This window comes from Delphinus delphis, chromosome 2, assembly GCF_949987515.2.
Source record: "Delphinus delphis chromosome 2, mDelDel1.2, whole genome shotgun sequence".
NCBI lineage: Eukaryota > Metazoa > Chordata > Mammalia > Artiodactyla > Delphinidae > Delphinus > Delphinus delphis.
This window is the reverse complement of record NC_082684.1, coordinates 77,532,308-77,554,180: the sequence shown is the minus strand read 5'-3', so window position 1 is coordinate 77,554,180 and position 21,873 is coordinate 77,532,308. Positions and strand designations below refer to the sequence as shown.

At 44.9% G+C, this 21,873-nt stretch overlaps 1 protein-coding gene across 1 annotated transcript in view; it reads left to right on the top strand.

Moving 5' to 3' along the window:
- RYR3 (ryanodine receptor 3) overlaps positions 1-21,873 on the top strand; it is a 361,766-nt gene that overhangs the window by 314,750 nt on the left and 25,143 nt on the right. The window contains exons 75-89 of the mRNA XM_060002247.1: positions 2,476-2,572; positions 4,191-4,297; positions 4,700-4,751; positions 5,862-5,918; positions 6,788-6,887; positions 7,040-7,119; positions 8,588-8,664; positions 11,468-11,541; positions 11,798-11,815; positions 12,229-12,309; positions 12,758-12,846; positions 13,851-13,979; positions 16,812-16,916; positions 18,654-18,735; positions 19,391-20,718. Coding sequence (XP_059858230.1) covers positions 2,476-2,572; positions 4,191-4,297; positions 4,700-4,751; positions 5,862-5,918; positions 6,788-6,887; positions 7,040-7,119; positions 8,588-8,664; positions 11,468-11,541; positions 11,798-11,815; positions 12,229-12,309; positions 12,758-12,846; positions 13,851-13,979; positions 16,812-16,916; positions 18,654-18,735; positions 19,391-20,718 — 2,476 coding nt within the window. The remainder of the gene's footprint in view (positions 1-2,475; positions 2,573-4,190; positions 4,298-4,699; positions 4,752-5,861; positions 5,919-6,787; positions 6,888-7,039; positions 7,120-8,587; positions 8,665-11,467; positions 11,542-11,797; positions 11,816-12,228; positions 12,310-12,757; positions 12,847-13,850; positions 13,980-16,811; positions 16,917-18,653; positions 18,736-19,390; positions 20,719-21,873) is intronic.

Below are 21,873 nucleotides of genomic sequence, written 5' to 3'. Positions count from 1 at the left end.
TTTGCCCTGTGGGATTCTTTGTGCAGCTGTAAAGGCACCCTGGAAAAAGGGAACTGCTTTCTAAAATACTTTGCCCCAAATTCCATCCACAGATCAAACAATATTTCCATGTTCAAGTACTTGGATGACACCAAAATTATTATGTTTCCTCAGCAAGTACAGAAATGTAACCTGAGACTTCTTCAGCATGATGTACTTGCCTTCAGGATAAAGAAAGGGCACTGGTTAGAGATGGCCCAAGAGGCCAGTCATGGGCATGAGGCCTTTCCCTGGATGTTTAGTCTATAATCTGAAGTCAAATATATGTGAAGGCTTTTCTGGATTGTGCGTGAACACATGCTGTGTCAACATAGGGCAGAGCATCGGTATAGACTGGGCCAGTGTCGACCCCTGAGGCTGACTCGGTGTCATTGGTGATACGGCAACGTTCCCATCCTCAAACTAATTGCACAGTCAGTAAGGTTGAGCCTGTGATCATAAACAAAGCTGGTAGTTGAATAGCCACTGCTTCATCACCTTTCAAATCAATAGGAACGTCCTCACCTGGTCAGGAAAAATAAACTGACTTGGCCAAGTAAATTCTGAATCCCATGTAAATAAATGTGTTTCTTTGGAATATCAGATGAAAGAGTATTCCTGTGCTTGACATTTTGCTTTCATCTAATTGTGCATCTTGGCCATCATCTGTCGAGAGTGTCCTATATCCCTGTCCTGAGCCAGCTGGCCAACTGAGCTCTCCTAGTTAGGGTCTTTGAAGATGGTGGAGAATCACGGCCTCTGAGACACACACCTGCTCCTACAGGTCTCCTGAGAAAATAAACTAGTGTCTCTGGAAAGGTGGAGGCATCACAAATCAAGTAGAATTCATTAATAAATTAAGTCAGGAAGTCATGGGCATGAAGCCTGCTGAAGCCCTGGCAGACAAATGAAATGTATAGTCCAGTAGAAAACGCAAACACGCCTAGGACTTTTGTCTGTTTTCTAGAAGTGGTAAAACATCAAGGAGGCATTGGCTTTCCCCTCTGGTAGAGAGCCATACCTGATGTGCTAACGTGACCTCCAGAAGGGCTCAGCTTTAAGCTCATGCCTCCAGGGCCAGCTAGGCGGCAATTACATCTCTCAAAAACAAGCAGTTTTTTCCTAAATCCACTGACAATGTTAGTACCGTAATATTTTGGTTGCTCCTTCAACGACTCTTTCCCTGTATGGATAATAGTAAGTCCAGGAATTCACTGTGTCCTTGATGAAACGTGGCCACCCCAGCCCCTAACCCAGCTGTTTTAGAGGGTTGCCCTGGATTTCTCCCTAGCATGGAGAATTATGCGTAGATTTCATAACGACAATAAAAACTAACTACCTAAGAAGCTAGTGGTGGAGTCCGCTCCTTTTCTCCATCTTATGAGGATCTAAACTACATGAAGTCTTCCAAACTAAAGGGCTAAAGGGATTTATTTTATCATATGGAAACTGTTTCTCTGATGTGAGTTTTTAAAAGAAAACCTGTATGCTTTTCCCCAGACACAAAATTAACAATTTCTTCCTGAGCACCTTTCAACGGGTTTGGCTGGAAAAGGTTAATGAAAAAACTCAGTATGACAGGCTTATACTCATTTTAATGGTAATGTAACCTGTGGAGAGACCCGCTCATTCTCTGCACACTCCTCCTTTCTTGACCATGATTTAACATGACCCATAAAGACACAAATTTGTACAATTTTTAAAAAAAACTCTGATTGGTCAGATTTTGAAGAAAGATGGTAAGGGCTGTGTTCTACTGGAAACCGTGACCAGGTCTCGATGACTCTGGTCTTGACCTTCCTTTTCTCTCCTTTCCTCCTCACGTTTGGGTAACCGCTTACTGGCTCTTCAGCGGCTAATATTCCCAGACGTCCGTCTTGTCCTATAGGGAGTGAGTGGCTTGTGCCAGTGTATCCAGTGTTCCCACATACCAGGGCCACAGCTAGAACCTGTGAAGCACACGGAAGTTGTGCAGCGTGCCCAAGCTTTGCTTCCTGGAGCCCTTGCAGCTGTGGTTCCTCAGAGGCCCTTAAAGGAGCCACGCTTTGCTGCTTTCAGCGTATCTGAGACTGACCCCCTCACCATCAGCATGATTTAGATTGGATCACCTGGACATGGGATCCGCCAAAATGCATAACCAAATCGCCGTAGTTAGCAGATAGTTCAGGACTGTTCCTTGGCCTAATGAATTCTCACTATAGGGAAAACATGATAAAGACCCAAGGAGACCGGAGGAGGGTTACGGTGACCTCCAGGTCTTGAACCAGATATTCAGGATCCGCCACGTTAGAGGGTTCTGGTTTCTTTGAAACGAATGCTTACGGTGTGCTCTTGGCTACCCTGACCAATCAGAAGATAAGGATTGTACAAAAACTGCTTACTAACCGTTAACCGCCCAAACTAAAACAAGGTGTCCCGTGGACCCCTCTTGACCTCACTCTCACCCCTTCCGCTCAGGCACCGCTCTATTAACCTCTTCCTCCATGGCTATCAGAGATTTTGGATAGAAACAGAGGAGTATTCCTTTGAAGAGAAACTAGTACAGGATTTGGCTGTAAGTACTGACTCAACTGGGAGCAGATACGGGTGCGAATGCATTTGATTTTTGTATTCATGTGTGTGCGTTATAACCGTTAAAGATGCGCAAAGAATTGGGTGTATAAATCTGAAAGGAGCTAACTGTATAAGTTATCAGGGGAAACCCTGCTAATAATGGTCATAAGAGCCAGAGGATGAATTTCACTTGGAGGGGCTGGTCCTGTGATCATCCTCCCCCGTCCTCATTAACAGCTGATGTTGCTTGGGATGCGCAGCCGTGCCTCGGAAAGTTCATGCTAAGTTAAGTTTTGAGCACCCTTGGTTGCAGGAGGCCAGCCACCCCAGCCAAAGCCCTGCATGTCCGGTCAGTAGCTCCACTTTGGGGAAGGCATATCTAAATGCCCTTCCTGCATCTCACAGTTCTGTATTTGGCCCTTCTGAAGATTTGCCACGCCTCGTCTCTAACAGGCTTCATGCTCTAAAACTACTTGAAACAACACGCAAGGGGAAAAGCTTATCGCGGCAGCAACACTGAGCTTCATCCTGGTTCAGAAAGAAAATACACCCTCCTCTCCTTTGGCCAAGCCCTGGTTCTTTTCCTCTTTCTCCTTATTTCTCCCATCTATCTTTTTCTCTCATCCCTACTTCTCTCCATTAGTCTTGCCCTGTGTTTCTCATATTTACACTTTCCATGTTACATTCTCTTTCCCTTTCCTCATCTCCCTCTGTTTCTTATCCTCTTCCTGGCTTTTTTCCTTTAATCCTTCCTCCCGCATTTTCTTTCCATTTCTCTCTATGCCCTTCAGTCTTTTCATATATTCCTGTCGGTGAGAAAGACAGTCACTTGGTTTTCCCAGTTTCTTGATTAGTGTGACGTTGACAATGAACATCATTTCAACCCTCTCCCTTCTTCTGAACCATTCACACAACCTGCGCAGTTCTCACCAATTTACTGAATATGGTCCATCCTGCTTGTTCTGCCACTGCTGGAAAATCCACTTATACGTCTGGCATCAGCTGCTATTTCCCTTTCTGTAAAAGGAGAGAGAGAAAAGAGGAGAAACTGCAAGGCTCACAGCTCCAGGATGGCATCTCTCAGGAACAGCAAGATTTTCAGGGTCAGGGGTGAGGGCAGGAAAGAGAACTGTTTCCGTGGGTTGAGTCTAGAATAGTAATAGACCCCAAAACAGCCCCAGTGCTTTATAACTCTTGCCCAACACCTATTCCCAGCCCAGCTCTCCAAGAGGAATGTCAGGTGTTGACGGAGAGACACGGCCTCTCGGGGACTCTCCAGGGCTTCCCTCCTGACCGAGGGTGCCCAGAGCTTGCATGAGAGTTCTGCTAACTGGGGTCTGTAGCGCCTCCCCTGCGGTCAGGCTTTTGCTTTTCCTTTCATTTCGTTTTAACCCCCCAAACTGCAGTGTTTCTTTAATTGGCTGAAAAATACATATATTTCATTCCCAAACCTTGCATCCTTAGGGCTTCTGTCCTGAAATAAACATATGACGTCGCGGTTTCTCTCTGTGCTTTGAGGTGATGCGCTCTGTGCCTGGTGCTCTTACCTTTGTTCGCATGCGGTGGTGTGCCATGTGCTGGAATCCGCGCCTGAAACCTGTCTGCCTTGGTTTGTGTAGAGATCTCCCAAGGTGGAAGAAGAAGAGGCGGAGGAGACAGAAAAGCAGCCGGACCCACTTCATCAGATCATACTCCACTTTAGCCGCAATGCTCTCACAGAGAGGAGGTCAGCACTGCCGGAGCGCCCTGCTCGTCCCAGGCACAGGCGCAGCTGTGTCGACCCCAAACCGTCCTCCCGCAGGTTGCAGTGTGCACAGAGGGGATGCCAGATTCGAGCAGCCCTCCTGGCTGCTCTGTTCTTGGCCATCAAGAAACCTCTAGGGGAGCTACCTAAGGCCTTTCATCATAACGCCTGAGTCTGAAGATGAAGCAGCCTGAAATTGTAACTTCCTCCCTGAATTCCATGTCAAGCCAAGGCTGATTCAGATTTTCACAGTGGTTTCTAAGAATCGGGGTGAGGGAGGGAGTTTCTAATTAATTCACTAGTACATTGAAGATGTATACGGCACTTGGTCTTTTCTGCTGGGTCCAAAGGTAGCCTGCTAAATATTTCTTCCATTCTTTCCAGCAAACTGGAAGACGACCCTTTGTACACCTCCTATGCCAGCATGATGGCCAAGGTACACGTGGGTTTTCTGCCCGTTGTCTCAGTCTTTCTATTTCCCTTAGACCTCTTCAGGCACATGAAGACTGTCCCAGTAAGCAGCAGGCCTGGGACTGGGTCATGGCCTGGGCTCCAGGCCTCACACAATTCCCGTGCCATACGGGCAGCGTTAATAAACCACTCTCCCATCATCCTGTAGAAACCTTGATGCTTTGCAGAAACAGTGGGTCTGGTGGCTGGGTTCTCATGATGCTTCTGAGCCAGCTAATCAGGGCTCAGGCATCCACTTCATCCTCGTATTTTTACTCAGTGCTCAGAACACGTCCAGCCGTTCAGACACATCTGTAGGTGAAGGAAGTTCGGTACATTTGGAAACAGGCCTAGAGACTACAGGAAGTTCCTAGTGTTCTGGAAGAGATGGAGTGACCAGAGATGACGTTTCTGTGTCACAGAGAGGGACGGTGGCCTCTGGAATGCCAAGTGGTTAAGCAAACTGCTGCTTCTCAAATGGGAGAACTTCATGTCGGGCGGCAAGGGGGGTAGGCTGGGGTACAGGAGTGCCCATTCCCCTACCAGCTGCACCATGGGGTCACTTTGGGATTCACAGTCTGGGTTTCCCTAATCTTTTGTCCAAGCCCCCTGGTTCTTGCTGAGACAGGCCAGCTCCCTGTGCTCTTGTCTCTCGATTTACACCAGAACTTTACTAAGTAGAAGAGTTCAGGTCTGTGGTTCAACCCGATGGGTCCCCATTGACTGTGTGATCTCGGCGTTCCCGTTTCTCATTTCTGAACCCCGTGGTAACTGCAAAGGTGGCCTTTATAGTTGAATGTTGCCTGCAGTGGTCCAAATGTTCTTGGTTTTACAGAGTGCTGAGGTCCTGAGGTACCTGTGAATTACATCCTGTCCCCTTCCCTCACACCGTAGAGTCTTGTTTACAAGGTTCACCTTTTTGTTTTGTTCTGTTTTGTTAGCATCTTTATTGGAGTATAATGTACTCCAATAAATGGAGTACAATGGTGTGTTAGTTTCTGCTGTATAACAAAGTGAACCAGCCATACATATACATACAAGGCTCACCTTTAATTTGCTTGTCTGTCTCCTCCTCTCCCTGCTGCATGCAATTCAGAGTTGTCAGAGTGGGGAAGACGAAGAAGGGGAAGAAGACAAGGAAAAAACGTTTGAAGTAAGTTCTCACTAAGATGGAAGACAGCAGGAGGGCCTTCAGGGGTGGGTGCTGACATTAGCCACATGGCTCACCCACCACAGGTGTCTGGTGGCAAATACATTAGTTGTGGTTGCTGTCTGTCTCTTGGCTCAGTCAGCAAACGGCCCCACAGCTTTGCTCTTCTGGAAAATCTCCTACCTCTACCCAAGTGTGGTGGTAACAGGGGCCGTAGAAGGGCACATTCAAACGTTCAAAAGTGAAAATTCACAGCGGTAGAGACACTGGATGGTTTTTTGCACCGTTATTCTGTAAACGTACTTAATCACAATCTTAATTTTGAGGCAGTGCAGGACCCTGAATCTCTCAAGATAGAGCGACATGAGTTTACTTGTACTGTTTTACAGACAAAGTATACAACAGTAAAAGTAAATGAAGACGATTACAGTTCTGGAAGGCCTTGACATTCTAGCATCTCATAGCTGGTAGAGTCTCAGTTAAGTGTGGTCTGAGCATTCTGGGTAAGTGGGTGTTTCCTACAGATAAACTCCAGCTGAGCCCTCAGCAGGTTTTCCTGTATGACTGAACATTGAAAGCAAGCACATTTTAATCTGGGGTCACTTCCTATAATTATAGTATCACAGGGGAACAGACTGTGTTACCTATCAGTACAAAAAGTAGAAAATTCCACATCGAAAGGTGAGTAAATTATGGGTGGACAGTTTTGGAAAGCTGGACAGCATCTAAAAATAAACTTCCAAAGTCTGTTTTGTTCAAAATTATGTTTGTTGCCTTCTTAGGCAAGTAAAGATTCTCTCTCTCAACTCACCTGACCACGGTGGATTCTCTGGGGGTAAACAGATCTTTTCCCGCTTTTTTTTTTTTTCTAGGAGAAAGAAATGGAAAAGCAGAAAACCCTCTATCAGCAAGCTCGGCTGCATGAGCGTGGAGCCGCAGAGATGGTCCTTCAGATGATAAGCGCCAGCAAAGGTGATTTCTGGGATTTCTACACGGGCCCCTTAGCTACCACAGAGATGTCACACCATGACGTGACGTCATTATTAACGGGTCCAGGTAAAGCCCAGTAGATGTGATTTACCCTCTGTTTCCTTGGTGATTCAACGGAATCTTTACCACGGCAGGTGAGATGAGCCCCATGGTGGTGGAGACTCTGAAGCTGGGGATCGCCATTCTGAATGGGGGCAACGCTGGCGTGCAGCAGGTAATGGGGGCTTGCAGGAGGTGGGGCAGACTTCCTGGGGTATTTCCATTTGACAGCTGTCACACTTCAGGGAAGAGATGTTGACTCTGCTACAGAGGTGGCCGCCCAGAATCACCTTTGCTGGTGTTTTGTCCTTAGTGACCAGTTATATCAGAGTAACTGGGAACACAGATAAAACCAGGACTAGGAGTCTTTAGACAAAGGTATGCTTAGTAAAGAGGGCTTACCTAGGCTTCAAAAAGAAAAACATTACATTTTTTTCATCATTTCTACAAAAATATGCTCTAGAGGAAGTTTTCTAAGCCTTAGGTTTTTATTTCGACCCTTTCCCTTATTAGCTGCCTTACTGTGAGCAAAAGGGGCCTGATCAGTTAAGTGAGGTTCATAACCCCACACACCTATTGTTCGTTCACTCATTCATTTATTCATTTATTTAACAGCTGTTTAGTGATTGTTGACTATGCACTAGGGCCAGGCTCTCTTCTGTGGGTAGAGGGTGTAGCAGTGAATAATGCAAATAAAAACTCCTGCCATCATGCATTAAATGAGGGAACACACAAAGACATACAAAGTGGAGCGTCTGGCACATGGAGTTCATTCAGCAATCTGATTTGGAACTGGCTACAGGAGATAGAAATGCACTGGTGTCTCCTGAGTACTCCAGGCTCTGGCTAAAAATAAAAGCATCTGTGTGCACAGGAAAATGAAATTTCAAAGACTTTTGGCATTCATAAGGGTTATATCCCAGGGCCTTTGAGAATTTCCAAATCCATGACTACCATTATTGCGTATAATTTTTCCCAGGCTTTAACTCATCACAAACAAATTTCTCATTAAGAACTACCATTTTCAAAGGCACCTCTCACTTTCTGTTCTCTTCCACCACCACCCCATCAGTTGACTTTCTTACAGAGCCCTTTAAAAAAAAAAAAAAGAAAGAAAATTCTTATTATGTCAGACAAAGTTCCTGGCTTGCCAGTAACAGGGAACAGAGGACACTAAGTCTTATTGTGAGAGAGATACTGAGCTCTCAACTAGGCTCATTAGTAGGTAAGCTCCTTGCTCCAGTGCGTTAAAATCATTGCATGAGCTGTTCAGATTATACCTCAGCAACCGTAAACATTACTACATCCCAGTCCTGGCACCTGTTCCCAAATAGAAGAGGCTTCAAACAGTAAATCTATGAATGTCAAGGATCCACTATACTGTCAATACCAGTGGACCTTTATAAAATAAAACATCTGCCCTAAAATATTCTGGTTCCATAAGTGGAGGGTGGCGCTCAGGCACACTGAAGGTTTAAGTCCACAGGTGGAGTATCTCGATGCTTACCCAGGGTTACAAACCACCATCCTGGATCTGACTCGGTGTACCTGCATGGCTGCCATCTGTCCATCACAATTAGGAGGGTTAGTACGTGTGCCATAGTTTTCATTGTTTTTCCCTTTTAAATGTGTCTCCCTTGCAGAAAATGCTAGATTACCTAAAGGAGAAAAAGGATGCTGGGTTCTTTCAAAGCCTTTCTGGTCTTATGCAGTCTTGCAGGTAAATATGGGAAAACCACCCATAGCATTTTTTTAAAGTTCTTCACTATTCAGGGAAAGGGGAATGGGGTAGGGGAGGGCCACAGAATAAACTGGCTTGTCACGGAATTATTGAGAAAGGAGTACCTACTTCCGAAAGCTAAGAGGATGGATATTGTTTCCTCCAGCCCTCAGGATTACCTTCAAATAGCATTCAGAGGGGAAAATGTAATCTACACACACACACACACACAGACACACACACACACACACACACACACAGACACACACACACACACACACACACACACACCCCTACCAACACCTGTTTGGTGTTTGAATCGCCCTTACTTCCTTTTTTCTTAGGTTGTTTTATGTGGAGCTGAGTGAGTTTCTCTTAAACATGTATGCTCATAAAAGTAAAACTAGAAAAGAGGAGGAATCCCTCAGTATGACTCAAGGCTATGTGTTCGTTAGACCCATTAGGCACTTTGTTAATCCTTAACAGTTCTTTCAGCCTGAATAGATATTTTGTGGGTACATATTTTGACACATCCATTCTGACAGAGGCACATCCTGACGTGGGAACATTTTGACATTGTCTGAAAAACAAAGCATTAAACTTTCCATTTATATTACCCAGTGGCGTAAGCCTCCCCTCATGGCTGAACCCTCTGACAGATGAACAATAGGTAACCAAAAGTCGTAAGGTTACCATACTTGCTCATTTCAGAAACAAGCCAGCAATCTTTCTAAGAAAAGTGTCAGCTTGTTCTCCGAGATTCATATGTATTTTGAACCGTCTACAACTCATTCTGAAAGAAGTCAAAGTTATAATTATCTAGCTCGTTTGCCTCCAATTAATAATTCTTAAACTTGGAACGTTAGTCCAATTGAAAATTTGGAGGATGGATGTTCTTTTTTTGGTGGACCGCATAATATTGCTAGTCGTATTGGATTGGGTAAATGTTGTACCCTGGGGTTATACGGAGCATATTTGAGCATATTTGAGTACAATCCCTTGTCCTCAGCTCCATTTTTCCCCCACCGACAGCCAATTCATTTATTACCTCCCTCAGGAAAAGAAAATGTAACATTGCCAGACCTGACTCACTGAGGGTGAAATAGTACATGTGGACTCAAAGATGGCGAAAATCAAGGCAGTTCAGTCCCGTATTGCTCATGATATTCTCGATTAACTTTCTAAGAGTTCTCTTGGTAGTCTGTAGTACTTCATATTGCTAAGCTAATTTATAATGATGGCTTAGGGGGACAGGTGACATACCCTTAGAGGCCAACTGAATTCTAACAGAAGTTTTAAGGTATTTTAATGGTTTTTTGCTGATTATAAAAATAATGTGTATTTGTAAAATGGTTAAGCATTGAAGAAACCAGAACATTTGAAATGGGGATTTCGGGATGGAGTAAGGGTCAGAAATGTCCACCGCACAGATTGTCTCCTGAATCAGCAGCGATGCTTCAAAGCAGCTATGTCCAAATGTCCTGGTTCCGTATCCTCCTCCCAAAATCAAAGGATAATTTTGTATTATCAAGCAGACCCTTTTTATAGCAGGGTCTGGGGAAAACCAATATAATGGCAGTAGGAATTTTCACTTTCTCTTTAAAAGTCATCTAAATTACAGAACATATGTGACTCCCTAAAAGGGGAAAGGGGGTGTTGGATTTTTCCCCAAAGTCTTTCCAATCCAACAGTCATTTCCTTTGCCCAGTGATAAAAGGAAGAGGAGCTTTTGCAGAATCTTACTGGACTCAGCCATAAGCTTCTCTAAGGTCTATATTCTTGTGAAACTTTGTGGTCTTATGTTCCATAAAATCTTTTTTATTGGCTAAGGAGTTAGACCCTATTAGAGAAATGGAGTGAGCCCCAGTTGGAAATCACACGATCATTATTCTCATTATAGCTTTGCGGTTGTCCTAGAGGTTCCTGGCTAAGCAGGTTTTGTTGGTGGCTGTGGCTGGGAAGGTTGTGGAAGGTGAGGACAAAAATGAAAGCCAACTTGTCACAGGTTCAGGAGCACCTAGGGACACCATTGCCTCTAGAAAGCGTGATCTTGGCTACTTTTGGCTCCTGAATGATAGAATAAAAGGGTGTGGCCCTTCAAAATCTGAAACTTTGGGGCTTCCCTAGTGGTGCAGTGGTTGAGAGTCCGCCTGCCAATACAGGGGACGCGGGTTCGTGCACCAGTCTGGGAAGATCCCACATGCCGCGGAGCGGCTGTGCCCGTGGGCCATGGCCGCTGAGCCTGCGCGTCCGGAGCCTGTGCTCCGCAACGGGAGAGGCCACAACAGTGAGAGGCCCGCGTATCGCAAAAAAAAAAAAAAAAAAATCTGAAACTTTGTAGCTCTCTCCATCAGTATTCATCCTAAGCACTAAAAGCCGCTATTCCTTGTGATTCTCAGAGAAAGTAGGTTAAATGTGGAAGGTGAACATGAATTAGTACAGTTTAAAGTAAACTTTCCCTTAAGAAATCTTAGAAACAGATTATTCCTTCTTGATTTGGAAAGCCTTTCTAAATCTTCGTCCATAAGCAGGGACTCAAACTGGACAAACAGTGACAATCACATACATGTTTCTGACCCCTGTCCTTGCACATGGCAAGGGCTGTGAGCTCCAGGCATCCTTGGACAACACGGCTTAGCACGAACCCAGGGAACCATTAGACTCTCAACCATACCACAATACGTTGGCACATTTATGATAATGCAAGGACAGGGTATTCTTAGTTGATGGGTTCATTGATGTTAAAAACCCGTTTTCCCAGTGCGTGTAGCCCTGAACCTTGTTTTCTTTCGTCTGTTGCAAGCGTCCTTGATTTGAATGCATTTGAGAGGCAGAATAAAGCTGAAGGCCTGGGGATGGTTACTGAGGAAGGAACACGTAAGTAACTGACGAAGGTGAAGGCTTCTCTGTTTCCAATTCAAATCCTAGTTAACCATTTCTGGTTAGAGCCCCTGTTCACTGCTGCTTCATCTCCAAGGACTTGCTCCATTTCAGCAAGATGTTTCCATCCATAGTTTTGATAAGGCATATCCAGACTGATGTGTTCACAGAACCAGTATTAGCTAAAGAGAGTCTGTCTTGACGTCTGTGGTTTTCTTACTCTGTATCCTTCTGTTTTTCTCTTAACGGCTAGTCATCGTTCGTGAGCGTGGTAAGTTTGAGTTTCCGGCCCGAGCTCCTACCGTGTGTGTGAGTCCCAAGAGATCTTATTTAATCGGCTCAGCACAGACACATTTTCGGCTTGGTGGTTGCATGTTGAGTTTAACTCAGCAGTTTGTTGTTTAATTAAAGAAGTGTCTTCCATCTTCCAAAGCATGTGTTATGGACTGTGAATCATTACTGCCTAGCTGTTTTCCTTCCAAATGCATCCCGGGGCTAACAATTCTAGCTTTGTTGGGTGTTGCCTCAGTTCCAGTTTTAATTGGGTCTGTCACCATTCATCCACAGTTCCCTCTCCACGCTGTTCTGACACAGCTCCTTTAGCATTTTTGCAGTCATGTGTGGTGGAAGGTATTCTATGTTGAAAAGCCAAACAGATGCTCACCAGTGTTCTGTGTTTTCAAGGTGAAAAAGTACTCCAGAATGATGAGTTTACACGAGATCTCTTTAGATTCCTACAGTTACTTTGTGAAGGACATAACAGTGGTAAGTGGAACAGATTTGATTTGTCAAGGGACAACAACATTCAGGTACAAAATTTTGATTCATTTCAGGTTGCCACATTTAATACAGCCAGTTGCTAATTTAAGAACAACAGTTAATCCATTCCTTAATAAGAAACCCTATGTAACATGGCCTTTAACTTCATGGCTAATGTTATTTAGTGCCACCCAGGCTAAGTTGCTTCCAGAATCTTCAGATATTGAAGCTAAACACCCACCCCTTGCTGTCAGGTCCCTCAGGGCTCATTAAGTCCAGTTTCTGGTGCCGCTGGGAGGGGAGGGCTCAGGGCAGTGCTCTGTCCTTCAGGACCTAAACAGTGTGCCCTTGTAAGGCTTTTCACATGGTGAGTCTCTTCTGAGCTCAGCTGAGAAGAAGCTTAGAGCCACCTGCTCTGCAGGGATGGACTCTGACCCAACCCTGGTGTTCTCAGATTTCCAGAACTTCCTGCGGACTCAGATGGGCAACACCACCACCGTGAACGTCATCATCAGTACCGTGGACTACCTTCTGCGTCTGCAGGTGAGTGGGCGTTGGATGGTAGTACACCTCACATACACTTCCAGAAGCTAAAGACAGTTACACAGCCTCAGGGACGGCCCAGGATACAGTCCAGCCTCAGTAAGGAAGGTCTTGTAATCTTATGTCCACACACTTATGGGAAGTCAAACACCTAAATGTGAGTTTGAAGACGGAAGTCGGGGGAGTGGTTATCTACCAAATCTTCTGTTATAAACTGCTGATTCACTTTAGTTTTGCCAGTGTAAGCTTAGCCACAGTACTCCAGGCAAGCTGTGCATGGGAACAGGCTTTCACTAGGAAAAAGAGGTACAGAAAGCGGGAATAAGATGGGTCCACAAGTTCTTAGTGTTGAGACGTCATCTGGTTGGATGGTTTGAAGGAAAATCCAAATAATGTCAAGAAAATCTGCACAAACATAAAAAGGATGCCCTCTTCTCTTTGCTGATTCCTCAGCCTGGTTCTGCCGCTCACCAGTTCCTGACCTGGAGCAGTCTGTTTAACCTCCTGGTGTCCAATTTCCTCATCTATAAAACGAGTAGTCCTGTCTCATTGAAAATGAGTAGTACTGTCTCATTGGGTGGTGGTGAAGATGGAGAGGTTTAATACGTGTAACGTGCTCAGAACGACGCCCGGCACTTACGGTGTCAGCTATCATGTTGCTGCTGCAATCATGATTATTTGGATGATCAATATTATCTTTAACGTACATTTTTCATTGTGAATAAATTGTCCTATAACATGGTCACCCAGGTCCAGCTGAACGCTGCCCTCTCTTCTATGTGTTCTTTCCTGCGGAGGGGGAATATCTGTACTTAAAAGGTGCTCGGGATCAGATACCTCTGTGCTTCTTCACAGAGTCCCAGGCTCCTGTCATAACAAAGGGGTCACAGAAATGTAGGACGCTCTTGTACCCTTCCCGAACATTGGGTTTAGCTTCATGGACTGAGAAATACTAAACCCTCTCACTATGTGAGAAATACCAAACTCTCCTTTTTTGTTCTTAGGAATCAATCAGTGACTTCTACTGGTATTATTCAGGGAAGGACGTCATTGATGAATCTGGACAGCACAATTTTTCCAAAGCCCTGGCGGTCACCAAGCAGATTTTCAATTCTCTTACGGAATACATCCAGGTATGTGCTATAGAGCGCATGCCTGAGAACAAAGAGAACATCTTTAACCTTCCCATGTTCTAATTCCCTACAGAATACTTGGCTGCATATGTGGACTGTGCATCCAGCTATAGCACTGACGATACTCCTCACCTATAAATAGAAACCAGTGGTACCTACACTCTACGAGAAGCTGTAGTTTACGGACCCCACTGTGACCTGTGAATAGCAGTGTCACACTTTATCTGCATTTATCTGGTTAACATTTTGCCTTCCCTCCTAGTCTGAAATCTTTTTGTCAACAGAAGATTTCTTATTCGTTTTAAAATTCTTCATTTTTAGCATGTGTGGCACATCAGAGGTGTTCAGTAAGCATGGAGAGTGGAGTGGAGGAATGATTGATAGCATGAAGGAATAAAGGGACAAGTGGTATTATCTTGAGCCTTGAGATTAAACACAGGATTCATGAGAGCCTACCAATTTGTCAGAAATTCACTCTATGGAAAAGGTAACTTCAGAAGCACATAAACTAAGTGCAGTGGCCGTCACATCAACAGGTAAATTTCAGGTTGAACATCTCACAGCAGTCTTTCTCTGTTCACAGCATTCTCTACTCATTGCCTACAGTGGTCTAGCTACTGTGAAAAGGAGTAGAGGACATCCTCAGGCAGAATTTGCTGTGAAATCAGTAGCCATATCATGGTGCTCTGTGATGTAATATAAGATTTTTTAAGATCTATATGTTGAGCCAACTGGCACACTCAGATCATATTTGCTTACTAAAATAAACACAAGACTAAGACTTGAAAAGAAGGATTTTAAGGAAGATATTGATCCATGCTTTACTCAAGGATTGTAAGAACATAGGGAGATAAACCTAGGAACAGGTGACTGAGCTGAAGTTTCACAGCGTGTGAAATACGTATGAAGGTCATTGAACTGATCTGACAAGCATCTGATTTGCTCTCTGCAGAGCCCATCCTAATCTCCAGAACTTCCTATGGAGCACTTAACCCAAATGTAAAAGAAAAGTGTATTTGGGGTGAATGTGAGTTTTTTTCAACAACCAGTTTTGTTTCAACAAAGAATCTAGAGGCTTCTAGGGATCAGACACCAAATGTACATGAACAGTGTATTTTAAACAAGCTTACTTGATTTAGGGACGCAGGCAAAATTTCTCCTGCTCACCTCTTCCCTGGGAATTCTGCCAAGCCTTTTCTAGAACTTGATACTAGAACACTAGTACCAGTGAAAGTGTAGAAAAATATAGGAAAAAGCTATAAGGAAGAGTTAAGGATAAAGAACATAGGCAGAATGTGACAAAAGACTCTAAATGTATAAAATACATATATATAAAACAGCCTCACTCAAGAGGTAGGGAATAAGGTGCTGGCCTAAGAAACTTTGGAAATGAGTACAGTCTGAAAGACCAAAGGCAAAAGGAGCTATACATAAGCACTTTGGTTGATGAAGTTTTTCCCATGTGGATATGTGTTAATAATTCTGAAACCATTATACATATATAATGGAAGTGAACGAGGTTTCTCACTGTTGGAGTGGGAAGTTACAGAGGAGCAAGCAGAGGAGATAGAAGATCCCTGTGGGAATGAATGAGAGTCAGAGACATTTGTATGCTAAACTCATGTTCAGCTTAACATAGATACAAATGGTTACATATGGAAATATTTATGGAGATGTGTATACACGTGGATTAGGACAACACACATATTTCTGCTGCTCTGTCAGCCAGGAGGACCTAAAAAATGATGCCCCAGTAGCAACAAGCACAACTAGAGCCCAGATCTTGGTTTCTAATACCATTGAAAGGAAATAGGGCTCCGTAGAGAAATGGCTGATTCTAGAACTAGGGCTGGAAACATACAGGATGAGCCTGGAGAATGCTATAGTGCAAGAGAATGCTAAAAAAAAATGATGGGGGTATGTCAAAGGGATACAGGAGCCAACTGAAAGAGCTCCCAATGGCCAAAACTGGAAAAATTAGAGCTACAAAAGAAAGTAAATAAAGTAGTACTGCATTATAACCCAAAGCATAAAATGAATGTGTGGCGTCCGTACTGATATAAATAAATGATTAAATAAATAAGAAAGAATAGACAACTCTCCATTCAGAAGAATTTCAAGTAACTTATTTTTAAAAAGAAGAGAAAAGAAACAGTGGTTCAGTAATGATCTTCCAAAATAGGAAAGGCTATTGACATGGAAAATGCAGACTGGTCATCAAGTCATCCGTCTATGTCTGGCTTTCAGAAAAGATAGAGATGATGTACCTGACATTTAGGTTAATGATAAGAAAATCCTAAAAGTAGTTGAGCATTAGGAATGTAATTCAGATTTTTTCACTTAAGTAGATAGCCCTGTGGTCATCACATCTAACATGCAACTTTGCCTGCAAACAACGCGTGCACAGGGGCCTGGTTTTCAAATTGTGCCCCTTGGAACCCTGGAGTTCCTCAGAACCCCTCTTAGGCCAAGGTGTGGGCCAGAGTCGGCAGTAGTACCCTTCAGTCCTGTTTCAACCAGAGCATTTACCTCTTAAATAATGTTCTCTAGCATAAGAACGGAAGCTAAAAGAAAATCTCTGAAAATCACCGCACTGTGACATTCCTAGTGATTTTTCCTAGAAATAGGATCTTAGGATTGGGCGGGGCGGCGGGGGGGACCCGATGGAGTGGGGAGAAAAGTAATATCCTGGGAAAATACTGAGCTGCAAAATATGTGACCTTTGGAAAGAGCTCTCTACTTATCTGAGCTGATGTCAAATGCCCTTACTAGGGCAAGTTTCAGAGCAGCTGGTGATGCTCCAGTGAAATAAGAATGTCCTCCTCTCCATAGGGCCCCTGCGTTGGGAACCAGCAGAGCCTCGCTCACAGTAGGCTATGGGATGCAGTGGTCGGCTTCCTCCATGTATTTGCTAACATGCAGATGAAGCTCTCTCAGGTACTGTGGCCCGTTCCCCGTTCCCGACGTGTGGTTGGTGTGAAACGCTAAGTCAATCCCCACCCCCTGGTCTTCCCATTGTGGATGTAGCTGCTTGACGAAATGATTGGAAAAACCATGCAGATCAGGTCTCATTTTTAAAATGAGGGCCTAAGTGGGAGATAGGAATGCATACCTGCGGGAGTGGGGGGTGGGCGGGGGTGTCCCAGACAGGCTTTTGCATGAATGCAGCTTTCTCCCTTGTGTCCTTTTCATAACAGCCTCAACCCTTGCTTTTTATGGTGCTAATCCCTTTTGCTTCCTTGTCACTGTTTTGCAATTTATGCACATGATCTACCCCCCCCCCCCCCCCCCGTCTGCTCTGTCAAATGTCTGCATGTCTCTGTAATTCACATCTCCCTTCTCTGTCACCTTTGCTTCCCCTCTTCCCCATCTCTGCCTTTCCTTCTCACTCCCCATCTCTCTGGCAAGATGAATCGGAATCGCTGAGAGCATTTATTATGAACAAATAAATGTAGCGTCTGTAGTAGTCGATGGCCTCTCTCCATGGCAACACATGAGGGAGAACTTCAGGATATGTTTCAGGCTGCTCAGAGTAACATTGGCAGCGTTAATTTAAATAATATGTATCTAAAATTGTCAAGGCTGTCACATCTGCCTCTCTCTTCTGGAATGTGCTATTTACCCCTTTCATTTTTCCCCTTTTGACTCTGGCCTTATGGGAGGAGAGAGTTCTTGGGAGGGCTGCCGATTTATCAGCCCAGTGGGGCAGTGCGGTGTAGAGGCTCCAGAGGCAGGATCCTGACCCTGCCACCTCCTCACTGGTGTCTTCTGGGAAGTCACTTCCCCTTTCCGGTTTTTGCTTTCATCATCTATAAGATATTGGGAGTTAAAATAGACGCCCTTTGAGGGCTCTTCTAGCTCTGGCAATCTGCACCTCTCTGATGTTTTGTGGGCAGCTGTGACACGCTCCAAAGGTGCTAGAAAATCCTCTGAAGTCTGAAGGGCCAGAGAACTATGTCTTTGTGAGAGAGAGTCTGGAAAAGAAGTGCGGCCCAGAATGCGTTTTCTAACCTCACCCTCAGATTCCCCACCTCAGATCTTCCAAGGCTTGTTTTGCTTCTGTGACATAGGTATCAAGCCCGGAGCTCACTTGGCAATGCCCCATCTGCAATGCTGAAATGAAAACCAAACAGACTGGTATCAAAACCATCCGGAGGAATAGCCTCGATGATATATTAATAACATTTTAAGGGACCACTGGCACCCAGATCACCACCAATTAGAATCAGGAGAACCTAAATTAAGAAAGAAAGGAGAACCCAGTTGGTGATTAGAACCTTGCTACTTTAATTGGATTGCAGTAGTATTCCCCAGAAGCTCACTGGTAATGCTTCTGTATGAAAAATGGCAACCTAAGCTACTAGAGATACCTAACGGCTCTCTGGTGGATTGGGTCGTTCAGTAGTTTTGGACAACAATTGGTATATCTGCCACGTTGCGTTAATAAAAGGAAAACCGTAAAGGAACTCTTTTGTATGAACCCTGCTGCAGCGAGCCTCCCGATGCTACAAAGAGAGGATGCTAAGGCATCCGCATTCACCATGAGAAGGGAGCTCATTCTGGAGATGGATGTAGCCTTCACCTGACCTTCCCAGAGCAGGCTCTCCTTGCTCACTGCCCCGTACTTTACTGAGGGATCAGATAGCTCAGGGGTATCTCCTGTTTCTGTTCTAGGATTCCAGTCAGATCGAGCTGCTGAAGGAACTCTTGGATCTCCTTCAGGACATGGTGGTGATGCTTCTGTCCCTCCTGGAAGGTTGGGCTGTTTGGTATAACTAGGCAATCACACGACTGTAATTGGTCCGAGCACTAACCGTACTAATCACGCAGATTGTCCTTCTGGCAGGTCATTGATGCCATATGACATTGGTTAGAAAACCAAATTTTCAGAAACAAAAAAATGAGTGAGGGGCACATGGTCTGATGGACAAAGCCTGAAACCAACTCATTTTATCTCAGTAGGAAAGCCAGAATGAACTGGGGAAAACCTCCAAGCTTTGCTTTTCCCTATCCTCTCCCTCTCCCCATTGCTTTTTCGATACATCTGGCTGCCAGTGTGTATGCCAGCCATCTAGTTGGGCACCCTCCTAGGTCTAAGGGGATTAGAGGGGCACCACTTATCCCTATGTGTCCCTGATAATCTGATAATGAAACCACTCTCCAGGCCCCAGGCCAGACGAAAGGCACTGGCGTGGCCATCTCCTCCTTCCCTGTGTTTCTTTCCCCCTTGGCTCCTGGTGGTGTAGTCTTTATGGCTTGCTGCTCCCTCCTACCCATTTCCAAATCATCACGGTCAGAAAAGAGCTGACCGATTTGGCATATAAGTCTTCTAAAAAATATCTGCCTGACCAGTTACGTGATGACATGGGTTTATTTATGTATCTGTATGTCTTTTTGAACCTGCCTCACAGGGAATGTGGTAAATGGAACTATTGGCAAGCAGATGGTTGACACACTGGTAGAGTCCTCTACCAATGTAGAAATGATCTTGAAATTCTTTGACATGTTCTTGAAACTTAAAGACTTAACTGGCTCAGACACCTTCAAAGAATATGACCCCGATGGGAAAGGGATCATCTCCAAAAAGGAATTCCAGAAGGCCATGGAAGGGCAAAAACAGTACACGCAGTCGGAGATTGACTTTCTCCTTTCGTGCGCAGAAGCGGATGAGAATGACATGTTTAATTACGTTGACTTTGTAGACCGGTTCCACGAGCCGGCCAAGGACATAGGGTTTAACGTGGCGGTGTTATTGACAAACCTCTCCGAACATATGCCAAATGATTCTCGCCTTAAGTGTCTGTTGGACCCAGCCGAAAGCGTACTCACTTACTTTGAACCGTACCTAGGACGCATTGAGATCATGGGTGAGGCCAAGAAGATTGAGCGTGTTTATTTTGAGATCAGTGAGTCCAGTCGAACTCAGTGGGAGAAGCCCCAGGTGAAGGAGTCTAAGCAGCAGTTCATCTTTGATGTCGTCAACGAAGGCGGAGAGCAGGAGAAGATGGAGCTGTTCGTGAACTTCTGTGAAGACACCATCTTTGAGATGCAGTTAGCATCACAGATCTCAGAATCGGACTCAGCCGACAGGCCGGAAGAGGAGGAGGAAGAAAATGAAGACTCTTCCTATACGTTAGAAGTTGAGAGAGAAGAGGACGACAAGGCTTTTGAGTGTGCCTCTGCGTTTGCCGTGGCCTGTGCCTCAGTGAAGAGAAACGTGGCCAACTTTCTGAAGAGGACCACCCTGAAGAACCTCAAGAAGCAGTGTAGGAAGGTAAAGAAGATGACTCTGAAGGAGCTGGTGAAGGTGTTCTTCTCTTTCTTCTGGACGTTGTTCGTGGGGCTCTTCCACTTGCTCTTCGCCATACTGGGAGGAATCTTTCAGATTCTCTGGAGCACAGTGTTTGGAGGGGGCCTCATAGAAGGCGCAAAGAACATCAGAGTCACAAAGATCCTGGGTGACATGCCTGACCCAACCCAATTTGGTATCCACGATGATGCAATGGAGGCTGAGAGGGCAGAAGTGCCCGAGCCAGGTATCGCCACGGAACTCGTGCACTTCGTAAAGGGGGAGAGGGGAGATGCGGAAATTATGTCAGATCTCTTTGGACTCCAGTCAAAGAAAGAAGGTGGCTCAAAGCATGGGCCTGAAGTGGGTTTGGGTGACCTCTCTGAGATTACTGGCAAGGATGAACCCCCCACGTTAGAGAGTACTGTACGGGAGAAAAGGAAAGCACAGGTAAGCATGATTTGTTTCTATCATCTTTCTTTATCCCTAGAAAAAGACTTGCCACTCTACCTTGCCGTCAGTACTGACACCAGTTCCTAGGAGGCAATGTTGTGTTAGACACCAGCTCATCTGTGATTACCCTGATCTGATAATTCCAGCTCTGCCGTGTCTGGAGAGAGGAGACTTAGATGGTTGTCTCAATATCTAATTGCTGAGTGGTCTTCCAGTTTACATTGTAGAGTTCAAACAGGATGGTCCTTGACCCTCAACTTGCTTCCACACCTTTATTAGGTTAGTTCTCAAGGCGCACAGGTTCATTCAGTAACTGAAAGCGTAGAAAACCAGGTATAGCATACGAGGAGACCTTTCTGGTGAGATAAACTTCTGCAGTATCCTAAAAGGTCCAGATGTTATCATATGATTTAGTACAGTGCCCAGTGAGTTTTATCATGCTTGGGACATTTTCATCCTTGTGATGCAACCACTAGCCAGTTTGGACTTTGAGTCAGTCAACTAGATTAAGATAGCAGTAATTCAGAGCCCTTTGGCCATGGAAAGTTCTGGGTGTTGCAGCATCCAACTCACAGCATCATTCTAGCGATAAAGAGAGTATGGAGAGAAATGTAAAGAGATCAGAGCCCAAAGTCAACCTTTATTCATTTTGTTAAAAATAAATAAAGTTATTTATTTATTTATTTATTTATGGCTGAGTTGGGTCTTTGTTGCTGCACGGCGGGCTTTCTCTAGTTGCGGCGAGCGGGGGCTACTCTTCTTTGTGGTGCACGGGCTTCTCATCGCGGTGGCTTCTCTCATTGCGGAGCACGGCCTCTAGGCGCGCGGGCTTCAGTAGTTGTGGCACACGGGCTTCAGTAGTTGTGGCTCACGGGCTCTGGAGCGCAGGCTCAGTAGTTGTGGCACACAGGCTTAGTTGCTCCGCAGCATGTGGGATTTTCCGGGACCAGGGCTCAAACCCGTGTCCCCTGCACTGGCAGGTGGATTCTTAACCACTGCGCCACTAGGGAAGCCCCTTTATTCATTTTTTACATGAATGTTTATTGAATAGTTAATATGCACTTGTCACTGTTTTAGGCTCTGGGAATAGAGTGGTGAATGAGAAATGCATCGTCCCTATAATTTAGTGGAAAAGATAGACATTGGACAGGT